This window comes from Hemitrygon akajei, chromosome 31 (assembly GCF_048418815.1).
Source record: "Hemitrygon akajei chromosome 31, sHemAka1.3, whole genome shotgun sequence".
NCBI classification, from domain to species: Eukaryota; Metazoa; Chordata; class Chondrichthyes; order Myliobatiformes; family Dasyatidae; genus Hemitrygon; species Hemitrygon akajei.
In genome coordinates this window covers 8,832,965-8,845,964 of record NC_133154.1, presented here as the reverse complement: position 1 = coordinate 8,845,964, position 13,000 = coordinate 8,832,965, and the positions used below count along the sequence as shown (strand labels likewise).

At 44.7% G+C, this 13,000-nt stretch overlaps 1 protein-coding gene across 2 annotated transcripts in view; it reads right to left on the bottom strand.

Annotated features, from left to right (window-relative positions):
* The window catches only part of LOC140719391 (voltage-dependent T-type calcium channel subunit alpha-1I-like), a 542,293-nt gene that overhangs the window by 203,478 nt on the left and 325,815 nt on the right, over positions 1-13,000 (bottom strand). For both annotated transcript variants that reach the window (XM_073034006.1, XM_073034007.1), the window contains exon 8: positions 10,176-10,531. In XM_073034006.1, the coding sequence (XP_072890107.1) occupies positions 10,176-10,531 (356 nt within the window). The remainder of the gene's footprint in view (positions 1-10,175; positions 10,532-13,000) is intronic.

Genomic DNA, 13,000 nt, shown 5'->3' with positions numbered 1-13,000 from the left:
TGTCACATTGTCAGAGGGACAGTAATGAGGGAGTGCCTCACTGTCAGAGGAACAGTACTGAGGGAGTGCCACACTGTCAGAGGGACAGTACTGAGGGAGTGTCACTCTGTCAGAGGGACAGTACTGAGGGAGTGTCTCACTGTCAGAGGGACAGTACTGAAGGAGTGCCTCACTGTCAGAGGGATAGTACTGAGGGAGTGCCACACTGTCAGAGGGACAGTACTGAGGGAGTGCCTCACTGTCAGAGGGACAGTAACGAGGGAGTGCCTCACTGTCAGAGGGACAGTACTGAGGGAGTGTCTCACTGTCAGAGGGACAGTACTGAGGGAGTGTCACACTGTCAGAGGGACAGTACTGAGGGTGTGTCTCACTGTCAGAGGGACAGTACTGAGGGAGTGTCACACTGTCAGAGGGACAGTACTGAGGGAGTGCCTCACTGTCAGAGGGACAGTACTGAGGGAGTGTCACACTGTCAGAGGGACAGTACTGAGGGAGTGTCTCACTGTCAGAGGGACAGTACTGAGGGAGTGTCACACTGTCAGAGGGACAGTACTGAGGGAGTGTCTCACTGTCAGAGGGACAGTACGGAGGGAGTGTCTCACTGTCAGAGGGACAGTACTGAGGGAGTGTCTCACACTGTCAGAGGGACAGTACTGAGGGAGTGCCTCACTGTCAGAGGGACAGTACTGAGGGAGTGTCACACTGTCAGAGGGACAGTACTGAGGGAGTGTCTCACTGTCAGAGGGACAGTACTGAGGGAGTGTCACTCTGTCAGAGGGACAGTACTGAGGGAGTGTGAAAAAGATAACAAACTGTACAAAAGCTAAAAGACATAAAAAGACATGGCATAAGCTCTTCCACCCACCGAGTGCACCCTGACTACCAACCACACTTCTACACTAATCCTATACTAACCCCTATTTTTATTGAAGGGGCAGTAGATTGAGGATCAGTGGCACTGGAAAGTGGCTGTGCAAATTGCTATGCTACCATGCTGCCCCAGTACATGGGTAAAGGCAAGTCTGGGGACTGGGAAGAGTCTTTCAGTGGTTACTGAGCTGGTGAGGGAATAGTCTATCATAACTCAAGTTACTGAGATGGAAGGAACCAGTAATCAGAAGGGTTAACGGGAGTGAGAGATCGACTGGAATTGTGGAAAGAATTGCCAGCGCAAGTCCTGCTTGCAGACTCAATTTCAATGTTTAAGAGAAGTTTGGATAGGTACATGGATGGTAGGGGTATGGAGGACTATGGTCCTGGTGAAGGTAAATAGCAGCTTAAGTGGTTTGGCACGGACTAGATGGGCTAAAGGGCCTGTTTCTGTGCTGGTTTTTTTCTCTGACTCTGAATAAGGAGAGGTGAGGAGTGCAGAACCCAGCAACCTCCGCTGCCTGTTCCAAAGTCTTGAAATGGTCAGTGACTGATCGAACTTGCTATCTTTAGACGGCAATTTCAAAAAATAATCTTTCAGTGCTGTGACATTTAAGATGTGTTTATTTTTGTAAGTTTCATAATTTTGCTTATTTGAGACATTACACACTCAAACCAGCTGAGGAAAGGAGCAGGGGAAATCGAAACCACAGGATCATCTTTATTCTTCTCTGGATCGTGTTTAACTCCCCGTGGCCAGTGAACCGCTCAGACGTAAACATCAGCCTCTGAGATTATTTCTGGATCTCAGAGTGGTTATTGATTATTGAAGCAGGACCACAAAACAGTCCAATCGTTGGTTTTGAGGATCAGACAATGGTTAATGTACAGAAGGAAGACATTCAGTCCATTAAGTCTACGCTGGATTTGTGTAAGAGAAGTTCAGTAAGTCTCACTCCTGGTGAAGGGTCTCAGCCCGAAGCCTCAACTGTTTATTCCCCTCCATTGGTGCTGCCTGACTTGCTGAGGTCCTCCAGCATTTTGTGACTGTTGGTCAAGTATCTACTGTATTGAAGTCCCATACCCTCTCATTCTCCCTATCGTTCGTGCGTTATGTGCCATGTCATGACATAGGGGATCGTGATCTTTCCATGACCATGATTGTTCTTGGCAAATTTTTCGGCAGAAGTGGTTTGCCATGGTCTTTTTCTGTGCAGTGGTCTTTACAAGATGGGTTATCAATACTCTTCAGAGATTGTCTGCCTGGCGTCAGTGATCACATAACCAGGACTTGTGATGTGCACCAGCTGCTCATACGACCATCCACCACCTGCTCCCTTGGCTTCTCATGACCCTGAGCAGGTGCTACACCTTGCCCAGGGGGACCTGCAGGTTAGCGGAGGGAAGAAGCACCTTACACCCACTTTGGTAGAGACGTATCTCCACCCTGCCACCCTATTCTTCCTATAACCTTGAAAAAACAAACCTTTCAGTTGTTTATTCGGTCACTTCACTCAGCAATGCATTTCAGACCCTATGACTTTTGTAGAATTGTTTACCACTCATGGTTCTTTTGCCAATTGTGCTGATTCATTCTTTGGATCTTCACCGATCCACTAAAGGGAATTGTGTTTCACTATCCCTCATCTTGTTGCTGTGGATAAAATCGCGGTAACAAGATGAGGGATAGAGAAAGACTATTCCCTTTCACATCTCCTTGCAACCTTCTCTATCATCAGCCAAAGAACTCCTATTTCACAAATCTATCCACATAATTCAAGTCCCACTTCCATGAACTTATTTTGGTAAATCTCTTCATGAAAACTTTCTGAAATACTTCAGAGATTACATCCCTTATTACACCTTGATGCTTTGCTAACATTTCCTCCACAATCTTCAAACTTTGGAAGCACTGAGAACTGTCACAGACAAAGGACATGTTGATGGTACCATGGTATGGGAAGGAGATGGCAGATTTCCTAAAGTCTCCCACCCAGAATGTGGGCAATGCTCCAGTCGTAGCTAAACCAGACAAGCACTTGAATGGTCAAGGCATAGATTCCTTGGCTCAAATCTTACACCAACATGGTAGTGTAACGGTTAGCAGAACACTATTGCAGGACCAGCGACCCAGGTTCAATTCCCACCACTGTCTGTAAAGAATTTGTATGTTCTCCCTGTGACCATGTGGCTTTTATTTGGGTTTCAAATTCTAAAGATGTACGGTTAGGCTTAGTAAATGGTGGGCATACTATGCTGGTGTTGGAAGTGTGGCTTTCTTGATTGGCTTGTTCTGTTTGTTGTTATTAGTATTGTTTTGCTGTGCTTGGTGGGCACCAAAATTTGTGGCTGCCTCCAGCGCATCCTTAGTTGTCAATTCAACTGATGAATTTCACTGTATATAGAGTCACAGAAAAGTACAGTACAGAAACAGGACTTTCGTCCCATCTGGTCTGTGCCAAAACCATTTAGACTACCTACTCCCATCAAGCTGCACTGGGACCATGGCCCTCCATTCCCCCTCCCATCCATGTACCCATCCATACTTCCCTGGAATGTTGAAAACGGCACCACTTGTGCTGGCAGCTCATTCCACACTCTCACGGCCTGAGTGAAGAGGTTTCCCCTCATGTTCCCCTTAAGCTTCTTACCTTTCACCTTTAGTCCATGACCTCTAGTTGTAGTCCTATCTTTCACCCTTAACCCATGACCTCTAGTTGTAGTCCCATCTTTCACCTTTAGCCCATGACCTCTGGTTGTAGTCCCATCTTTCACCTTTAGCCCATGACCTCTGGTTGTAGTCCCATTTTTCACCTTTAGCCCATGACCTCTGGTTGTAGTCCCACATAATCTCAGGTGGAACAAGCCTGCTTGCATTTACCCCATCTATACCCCTCAGAATTTTGTATATCTTTATCAAATCTCTGAAAAATCAGAATCTGAGAGTGTAGTGGTTAGCACAACGCTTTACAGCACCAGTGACCCAGACTGAATACCCACCACTGCCTGTAAGGCATTTGTACGTTCACCCCGTGACTGCGTGGGTTTCCTTCGGGTGCTCTGGTTTCCTCCCACGGTCCGAAGACATGCGGATTGGTAGATTGGTCATTGTAAATTGTCCTGTGATTAAGTTAGGATTGAATCGGGGGATTTCTGGGCGGTGTGGCTTGAAGGCCCGGAAGGACATTTCTGCCCCGGAGTACAACATGTGGAGTGTAATGTGGAGACAAGTGATGCATGAAAAACAGAGACAGGATGTTGGTTAAAAGAGAGAGAGAGTTGTTCAGAAGGATGAAGGTGTCCTTGTAGAAACACATTCAGTTCGCATGCAGAGCCACAGCAAGTAATTAGAAAAGCAAATGGAACGTTGGACTTTATTGCAAGAAGAATGGATTATAACAGTGGGGAAGTGCTGCTGCAACATACCCAGGCTTTTGGTGAGATGATTCAATGTTTATTGCTTATTGTTTTTCTCTCTTTAATTAAAGGAATATCTTTGCCCTTGACAGAGTTTAAGGAGGGTTGATTAGGTTACTTTCTAGGAGGGGTGCTGTCTCATGAGGTTGTGTCAATACCCAAAGTCTGGAAGAACCAGAAGAATGAAGAGGGTTGGTAAGCTGAGAAGATGGTCCCCCTCGTGTGAGAGAATCGACACGAAGGGAGATACTTTCAGAGACAGACTGAAAGGAGGAATTTCTTCCCCAAGGCTTGTGACTGTTTGTTCATGGTTTCTTAAGAACATAACAAACAGGAGTCAGAATCAGGATTAATATTTACTTATTTAGCAATCCAGTGCGCAGTAGGCCCTTCTGAGCCTTTGGTCTCAGCAACCCCCCCCCAGACAAACCTCATTAGCCCTAACCTCATCACGGGACAACTCACAAACAACAATTAACCTACCGGTATGTCTTTGGACTCTGGGAGGAAATTGGAACGCCCGGGGAAAACTCATGTATCGTACAGGGATGACTCCTTACAGAACAGCACCGGAATTGAACTCTGAACTCTGGAACGCCCTAAGCTGTAATAACATTGCATTGCCTACACTACTTTGGGGTAGTGTGTACATATATATATATATCTCACTAACGTTTGTCTTGAAATTGTTTGTTTTGTAGTGCAGGACATAACATATAGAAAATATGCTACAAAATTAAAATAACATATAAATAATTAGTAGAAAGAAGAGGGCAAAAATAGTGAGGTAGTGGTGTGGGTTCATGGACCATTCAGGAATCTGATGGCTGAGGGGTAGAAGCTGTTCCTAAAGTGCTGAGTGTGTGTCTTCAGGTTCCTGTGCCTTTTCCCTGATGGTTGACCCTTCATAATGGATGCCATCTTTTTGTGGCATTGCCTTTTGAAGATACCCTTAATGCTGGGGTGGCTAGGTCTCCATGTCTACTCTTTCCAGGCCTTTCAATATTTAAAAGGTTTTAATGAGATTCCACCCCCCCCCCCATTGTCCTCTAAATCTCCTCTGCTGATGAACCTCATTTACCTCCTGACTCGAGGATGATTCTCTGCACACAGCTGGTGGAGAATCTCCTTACAGAGCTGTGGGACAAGATGTTCTCTGCACAAGGGAGGTCGGCACAAAGTGTTTCATGGAAAAACAAATCAAACTGCGTCATTGTGATTCACAAGCAGACCTGAGAATCATGGCAATGCTTAAAGCAGGCCAGGAACTCCAGTGGTGAATGCTTGCGACGGCACTAAATAATCTGCTGGGAACTTGTTTAGGATTTAGCCAACCTATGGTATGAATCCGACTGAATATTGAAAGGCCTAGATAGAGTTAATGTGGTGCAAATGTTTCCTATAGTGGGTGAATCAAGGACTAGAGGACACAACCTCGGAATAGAAGGATTTCCCTTCAGAACAGAGATGAGGAGGAATTTCTTTTTTCCAGAAGGTGGTGAATCTGTGGAATTTATTGTCACAGGCGGCTGTGGAGGTTAAGTTACTTGGTGTATTTGAAGTGGAGGTTGATGGGTCCTTGATTAGTAAGAGTGTCAAAGGTTATGGGATTGAAGGCAGGAGAATGGGGATGAGAGAGATAATAAATCAACCACAATGGAATGGCTGAGCCGCCTCGATGAGCCTAACGGCCAAATTCTGCTCCTGCATCTTACAGTCTTATGGTCTTATCAGGAAGCTGCCTGGATTAGACAACAAACCCTCTCTGTGGAAAGGCAAAAGATTTGTACTGTGTGTTAATGCTTTCTCAATGAGGAGAAAGCCTTGCTTCCAAATCAGAGGTTGTGCATTGGAGCCCCACTCCGGAACATAAAAAATCTAGGTGAATGTTCTCAGTGTGATACTGTAGGGAGCAGTCTTTTGGATCAGATATTAAGCCAGACCACTGTCCGCTCCCTCATGCAGATCAAAACAGTTTAGTCACACCAGGGAAGTTCTCCCCAGGGTCCTGGCCAATAGTTATTCATGAAAAAATATATTATAAGAGCCCTGAAGAAGGGTGTTGGCCCAAAACATCAGCTGTTACTATTTTTCGTAGACGCTTCCTGGCCTGCTGAATTCCTCCAGCATTATGTGTGTATCACTTTGATTTCCAGCATCTGCATATTTTCTCTTGTTCATTATTATATTTTGAGTGAAGTCCACAGATAATCTCGACATAGCTGTGTGGAAATTGATTGCCGCCTTTCCAATTTTATAATAGTTGCTACATTTCAAAAAAAATGTAATTGGCTCTGAAGAACTTTGGGGAATCTGAAGGGTAGGATTTTCTTGGTGATTTGCACTCAATCCCATTTCCAAATTTCAATAACAAACACATAAACAACCAGCCACACAAAAAATAGAGACAGAGATAGACATTATGGTCCATTAGGCCAGCCGCACCATTCATCATGAATGATCCAATCAAGGCTTCTGTTCCACCTTCCTGACTATCCCCTATTATACCTGACTCCCCTATAGACCAATAACCTATACTTTTTTGGCTTGATTGTCTTCAATAACTTTGCCTCCATAGCTCTCCAGGGTAAAGAATTCCAACGATTAATGACCCACTGAGGGAAGAAATTCCTCCTCGTCTTTGTCTTAGAGGATTGATGTCTTATACAACAGCTATGCTCCCTTGATATTGCTCTGCTCTGAAGCAAAGCATCCATATTTCTATCTTATTGACTTCAAAATCATCCAAGCTTCAGTAAGACTACTTCATTCTGCCAATACAATTGAGCACAGGCCCAGGCTGCTTAAACTTGCCGCTTGGAACAATTCTTGGTAAATGGGTTTATTATTGTCACGTATACTGAGATACATTGAAAAACATGGTTTTGCAACCCATCCATTCAGATCATTCCATCACATTGAGGTGATACAAGGGAGGACAATAACAGAATGAGGGATGTAGTGTTACAGTTACGGAGAGGTGCAGGTAAACAATAAGGTGAAAGGTCATGATGTGGAAGATAAAGATTAGCTTTACTTGTCACAACATTGAAACATATAGTAAAATATATTGTTTGTGTCAATGACCAATGCGCAGTCCGAGATGTGCAGCCCAGAAGTGTCATCGTTCTTAAGGCATCAGCATAACATGTCCTTTACTAACCCTAACCCGTACATCTTTGGAGAAAACCAAAACACCTGGAGGAAGACCACATGGTCACCGAGGAGAACATACAAATTCTTTACTAACATGTCCGACGTGTCAGTCCATGGCCTCCTCTACTGTCATGATGAGGTCACACTCAGGCTGGAGGAGCATCACCTCATATTCCATCTGGGTAGCTTCCAACCTGATGGCGTGCACATCGATTTCTCAAACTTCTGTTAATTGCTCCCCACACCTCTCCTTCACCATTCCCCATCCCGTTTCCCAGTCTCAACTTACCTGCCCATCACCTCCCTTTGGTTCTCTTCACCCGACTCTTTCTTCCACAGCCTTCTGTCCTCTCCTATCAGATTCCCCCTTCTCCAGCCCTTTATCTCTTTCACCAGACTTCCCAGCTCTTTACTTCATTCCTCCCCCTCTGCCAGTTTCACCCATCACCTACTACCCTGTAGTTCTTCTCCCTTTCCCCACCTTCTTACTCTGACTTCTCATCTATTTTTTCCAGTCCTGATGGAGGGTCTCGGCCCAAAACGCCGACTGATTACTCTTTTCCGTGGATGCCACCTGGCTTGCTGAGTTCCTCCAGCACTTTGCGTGCATCACTTTGATTTCCAGCATCTGCAGATTTTCCCTTGTTTATGAACTTACTAACAGCAGTGGGAAATGAACCCTGATCATACAGCCAGCATAGTAACATCACTACACTTCCATGCCACCTCACTGTGAAGCGAAGTGTCCATTTTAAAGTATAAGTGATCCGTTTAATAGATAGATGAATTTTCGCCATCTTTGAAATTTCTTCCTCCAGGCAGTTAATCTGATCAACCATTCTAGTTAGCGCATCCCACTCCCCTCTATTACCTCAGTCACTGCGTTGAACAGTAAACACATTAAACTAATTTTTATAATGCTGTTAACATTGTGAATACATGCCTGCATTTAAGAATTTATGCATGTTATTCCATATCCATGCTTTAACCAAGACAACGCACACAAAATGCCCAAAGAACTTAGCAGCATCTATGGAAATGAATAGATAGACAACGTTTCGGGCCGAGACCCTTCTTCAGGACTGAGGAGGTAAGGGAAAGATACCAGAATAAAAAGGTGGTGGGGGGGGGGGGGGAGGATCTGAAGGAGGCTAGCAGGAAGGTGATAGGTGAAGCCAGGTGGGTGGGAAAGGTCAAGGACTGGAGAAGAAGGCAACTGATTGGAGAGGAGAGTAGACTACAGGAGAAAGGGACCCGGGGAAGTGATAAGTTTAGTTTTATAGACTTCTTTACTCTTATAATTAGAACATAAACACAGAACATGAGCTGAACCAAGTTAAATTAACAAATTTCATGACACATGCCGGTGATAATAAACCTGTTTCTGATTCTAATCAGTAGTTGAATATTGTTGTTCTTTGTTGCATGTTGCACCCTGACCAGTACACCACGGCAAATTCCTAATACATGTAAATATATATGGCGAATAAAGCTGATTCTTGATAACAGGGGTTTATCCTACCCCTTCCATCACAGGAGTCAACTTTGTGACTTTGCCTCCAATCCAAACATCCCTCTCACTAAATGAGGAGACCAAATGCTTGCAGTGCTAGCTGCCCTCCAGGTGCAGCCCCACCAACACTCTATGCAGTTATAGATAGATAAATAAATAGATACTTTATTGATCCCAAAGGAAATTACAGTGCACAGTACTTTCAGCACTTCCCACTTTCATACAACACTGCACTCAGTGGCCACTTTATTAGGTACACCTGTTCACCTGGTCATTAATGCAAATATCTATTCAGCCAATCATATGCCAGCAACTCAATTAATAAAAGCATGCAGACATGGTCAAGAGGTTCAGTTTTTGTCCAGACCAAATATTAGAATGGAGAAGGAATGTGATCTAAGTGACTTTCATCGCGGAATGATTGTTGGTGCCAGATGGGGTGGTTTGAGTATCTCAGAAACTGCTGCTCTCCTGGCATTTTCTCCAACAACAGTCTCTAGAACTTACAGAGAATGATGCCAGAAAAACATCCAATGAGCGGCAGTTCTGTGGGTGACAATGCCTCGTTAATGAGAGAGGTCAGAGGAGAATGGCCAGACTGGTTCAAGTTAACAGGAAGGCAACAGTAACTCAAATAGCCACGTGTTACAACAGTGATGTGCAGAAGAGCATCTCTGAATGCACAACATGTTGAACCTTGAAGCGGATGGGCTACAGGAGGAGCAAACTCAGTAGTCAGTTTATTAGATATAGGAGGTAACTAATAAAGTGGCCACTGAGTGTATATGGCCTTTCCAACAAAGGCCTACATCCTACTTGCCTTCCTAATTACTTGCTATATGCGCATGCTAACTTTCAATGTATCACTCACAAGGACACCCACACCCATCTGTACAGGAGTGTTCTACAGGTTCAGTCTGATTAATGAACATGCTGATTCTGTAATCTCCCCAGCACATTTCCACACAATCTTCCCCATTATCTCCCATTCAACACATCCCACACACGAGTTATCACCATGCCTGCCTGAACCTTGCAAATGCCTGTTCCCACAGACTTTTCCGCAGGTGTCACTGTTCCTGAACAGAACCTGCAGGCTCGTTTCTAATTCCCAGCTTTCACACTAACAATGACAGCTGTCCCTGCTTGGTAACTTCAGCAATTCGCTTCAATTCTTAATTAAATGGCAGTCTAGCAGGAAGCATCATTAAAGTCGTACCTGCTCATGGTGCTCGATGCCCATACTAATGGTGTTGATCAGTATCGCTATCATGATTCCTCGGTTGAAGTACTTGCTCTCCACGATGCTGGTCAGCTTACATCGCACCTCTGTCCACAAGCCAACGCACCAGTTCACCTCGCTTTCCTTCGCTCCTCTGTCGCAGGTCTCCAGCTCCATGTCTTTTGCTGCCTCTCCTGCCTCGGTCCCTGCCAGATCGACGGCGTTGGTAGCCGGAGTCTGCTCGGCGCAGTTGCACTGCAGGCAAGGGTCGGGGTCCGAGGTCAGGGTCAGCGCGATCGGCTGGACAATAGCGCACGGCGTGTACTCCAAACCCTCTGGCATGTGGTAATGCCCTGAAATGAAAAAGAGAGAACAGTTTAAAGTACATTTATTATCAAAGTATGTATACCTTATACAACCTTGAGTTCAACTTCTTACAGGCAGCCACAAACATGGTAGAGTTCACACAGTAAAACCCCACACAACAAAGATCGTCAAGTACCTAAAGTGTGAAACAATAAAACCGGAAAGCACATAATACACAGAACATGAAATGCAGAGTCCCCGAAAGTGAGTCCACAGCCGTGTTCAGGGCCAGTTCAGCTCTGTGGTAAGCGCAGCCGTCCACGAGCCCTTTGGCTGCAGGCCACAGCTTAAGAGCCTGTTCAGCGCGGAGGAGCGAGCTGGACACGGGTAAGTCCGCCGCCCTCAAACTCAACGCTTTAATCTTTTTAATCTGCTTCGGCGCTGAACTCGGTTAAACATTGGTCCGTTTGTCGCTCTTGGGCCCAGATGTGAGGAAGAGTGAGCAACAAAGGGTAGTCAAAATGGAACCGTGTCAACTGAGTCACTTGGAAGCTTGAGTTTGAAGTCATAACACAGAGCGTTAATGGCAAGAATATTAGTAGTGTGGAGGAACAGAGGGATCTTGGAGTCCACGTCCACATATGCCTCAAAGATGCCGCGCAAGTTGATAGGGCATTTAAGAAGGCATATGGTGTATTTGTCAGGGGACTAAGTTCAAGGTCACGAGGTTATGTTGCACCTCTATAAATCCCTGGTTAGACAACACCTGCAATATTCTGTTTAGTTCTGGTTGCCTCATTATAGGAAATGTAGACTCACAGAGTCATAGAAAAGTACAACACAGAAACAGGCCCTTTGACCCATCTAGTCTGTGCCGAATCATTTAAACTGTCTACTCCCATTGACCTGCAACTGGGGCTAGAGCCGTCCATACCCCCTACCATCCATGTACCTATCCAAACTTCTCCAAAATGATGAAATCAAGCTCGCATGCACCACTTGCACTGCCAGCTCGTTCCACATTCTCACGACCTTCTGAGTGGAGATGCTTCCCCTCATGTTCCCCTCAAACTTTTCACCTTTCACCCTTTAACCCATGACCTCTGGCTGTAGTCCTACCCAACATCTGTGGAAAAAGCTGATTTGCATTTTCCCCTCATAGTTTTGCATACCTCTATCAAATCTCCCCTCAACCTTCTACATTCCTACCTTATAAATCAGATCCTCTAGATCTGGCAATAAGCTTTAGAGAGGGTGCAGAGGAGATTTAATAGGATGCTGCCCAGATTAGAGAACATGTCTTATGAGGATAGGTTGAGTGAGCTAGGGTGAACAATGAGAGGTGACTTGATAGAGGTGTACAATATGATAAGAGGCATAGATCAAGTGGACAGCCAGAGACTTTTTCCCCAGGGCAAATTGGCTAATATGAAGGGGCATAATTTTAAGCTGATAGGAGGAAAATATAGGTGAGATAACGGAGGTAAGTTTTTTACACAGAGAGTGCTAGGGGTGGTGGTAGAGGCAGATACATTAGGAACATTTAAGAGGTTCTTAGATAGGTATTTGGATGATGGAAAATAGTGAGTTATGTAGGAAGGAAGAGTTAGATTGATTTTAGAGTAGGCTAAAAGGCTGGAACAACATTGTGGCCTGTACTGTGTTCTATGTTCTATAATAACCTTGGTGGACAAGATAGATTTACCAGAAGGATGCCTGGATTCCAGCAATGCTGAAGTTATGAATGTTTACATAAACAGGCTATTTTCCTTAGTACTGAGGTTAATTAATAATTGGTTTATTGTCGCCAGACATACTGAGATACAATGAAAAGCTTTGTTCTCCACACCATCCACACTCATCATGACACACATAATTACATCGAGTTAATACAAAAGGAAAATAATAAAATACTGAATCGTGTCTAACAGTTACAGGAAAAAAAGTACAGTGCTGACAGAATACAAGGTGCAAGTGTCATGACAAGGTAGGTTGGGAGATCAAGAGTTCATCTTTATCGTACAGAAGATTCTTTCAATAGCAGGATAGAAGCTGTCTTTTAGTGGTGGTACACATCTGCTCAATGGAAGGGTAGGGAAGAGAGTGACCAGGGTGATCTTATCAGGTGTTAATGGCTGTAGGAGGTGATGGTTGTAGATGCTGATGTTTGCAGATGGTTTTGGTTGGATGTGCTGATGGTTGTAGGTGGTGATGGTTGTAGATGCTGATGTTTGCAGATGGTTTTGGTTGGATGTGCTGATGGTTGTAGGTGGTGATGATTGTAGGTGCTGATGTTTGCAGATGGTTTTGGTTGGATGTGCTGATGGTTGTAGGTGGTGATGGTTGTAGATGCTGATGTTTGCAGATGGTTTTGGTTGGATGTGCTGATGGTTGTAGGTGGTGATGGTTGTAGATGCTGATGTTTGCAGATGGTTTTGGTTGGATGTGCTGATGGTTGTAGGTGGTGATGATTGTAGGTGCTGATGTTTGCAGATGGTTTTGGTTGGATGTGCTGA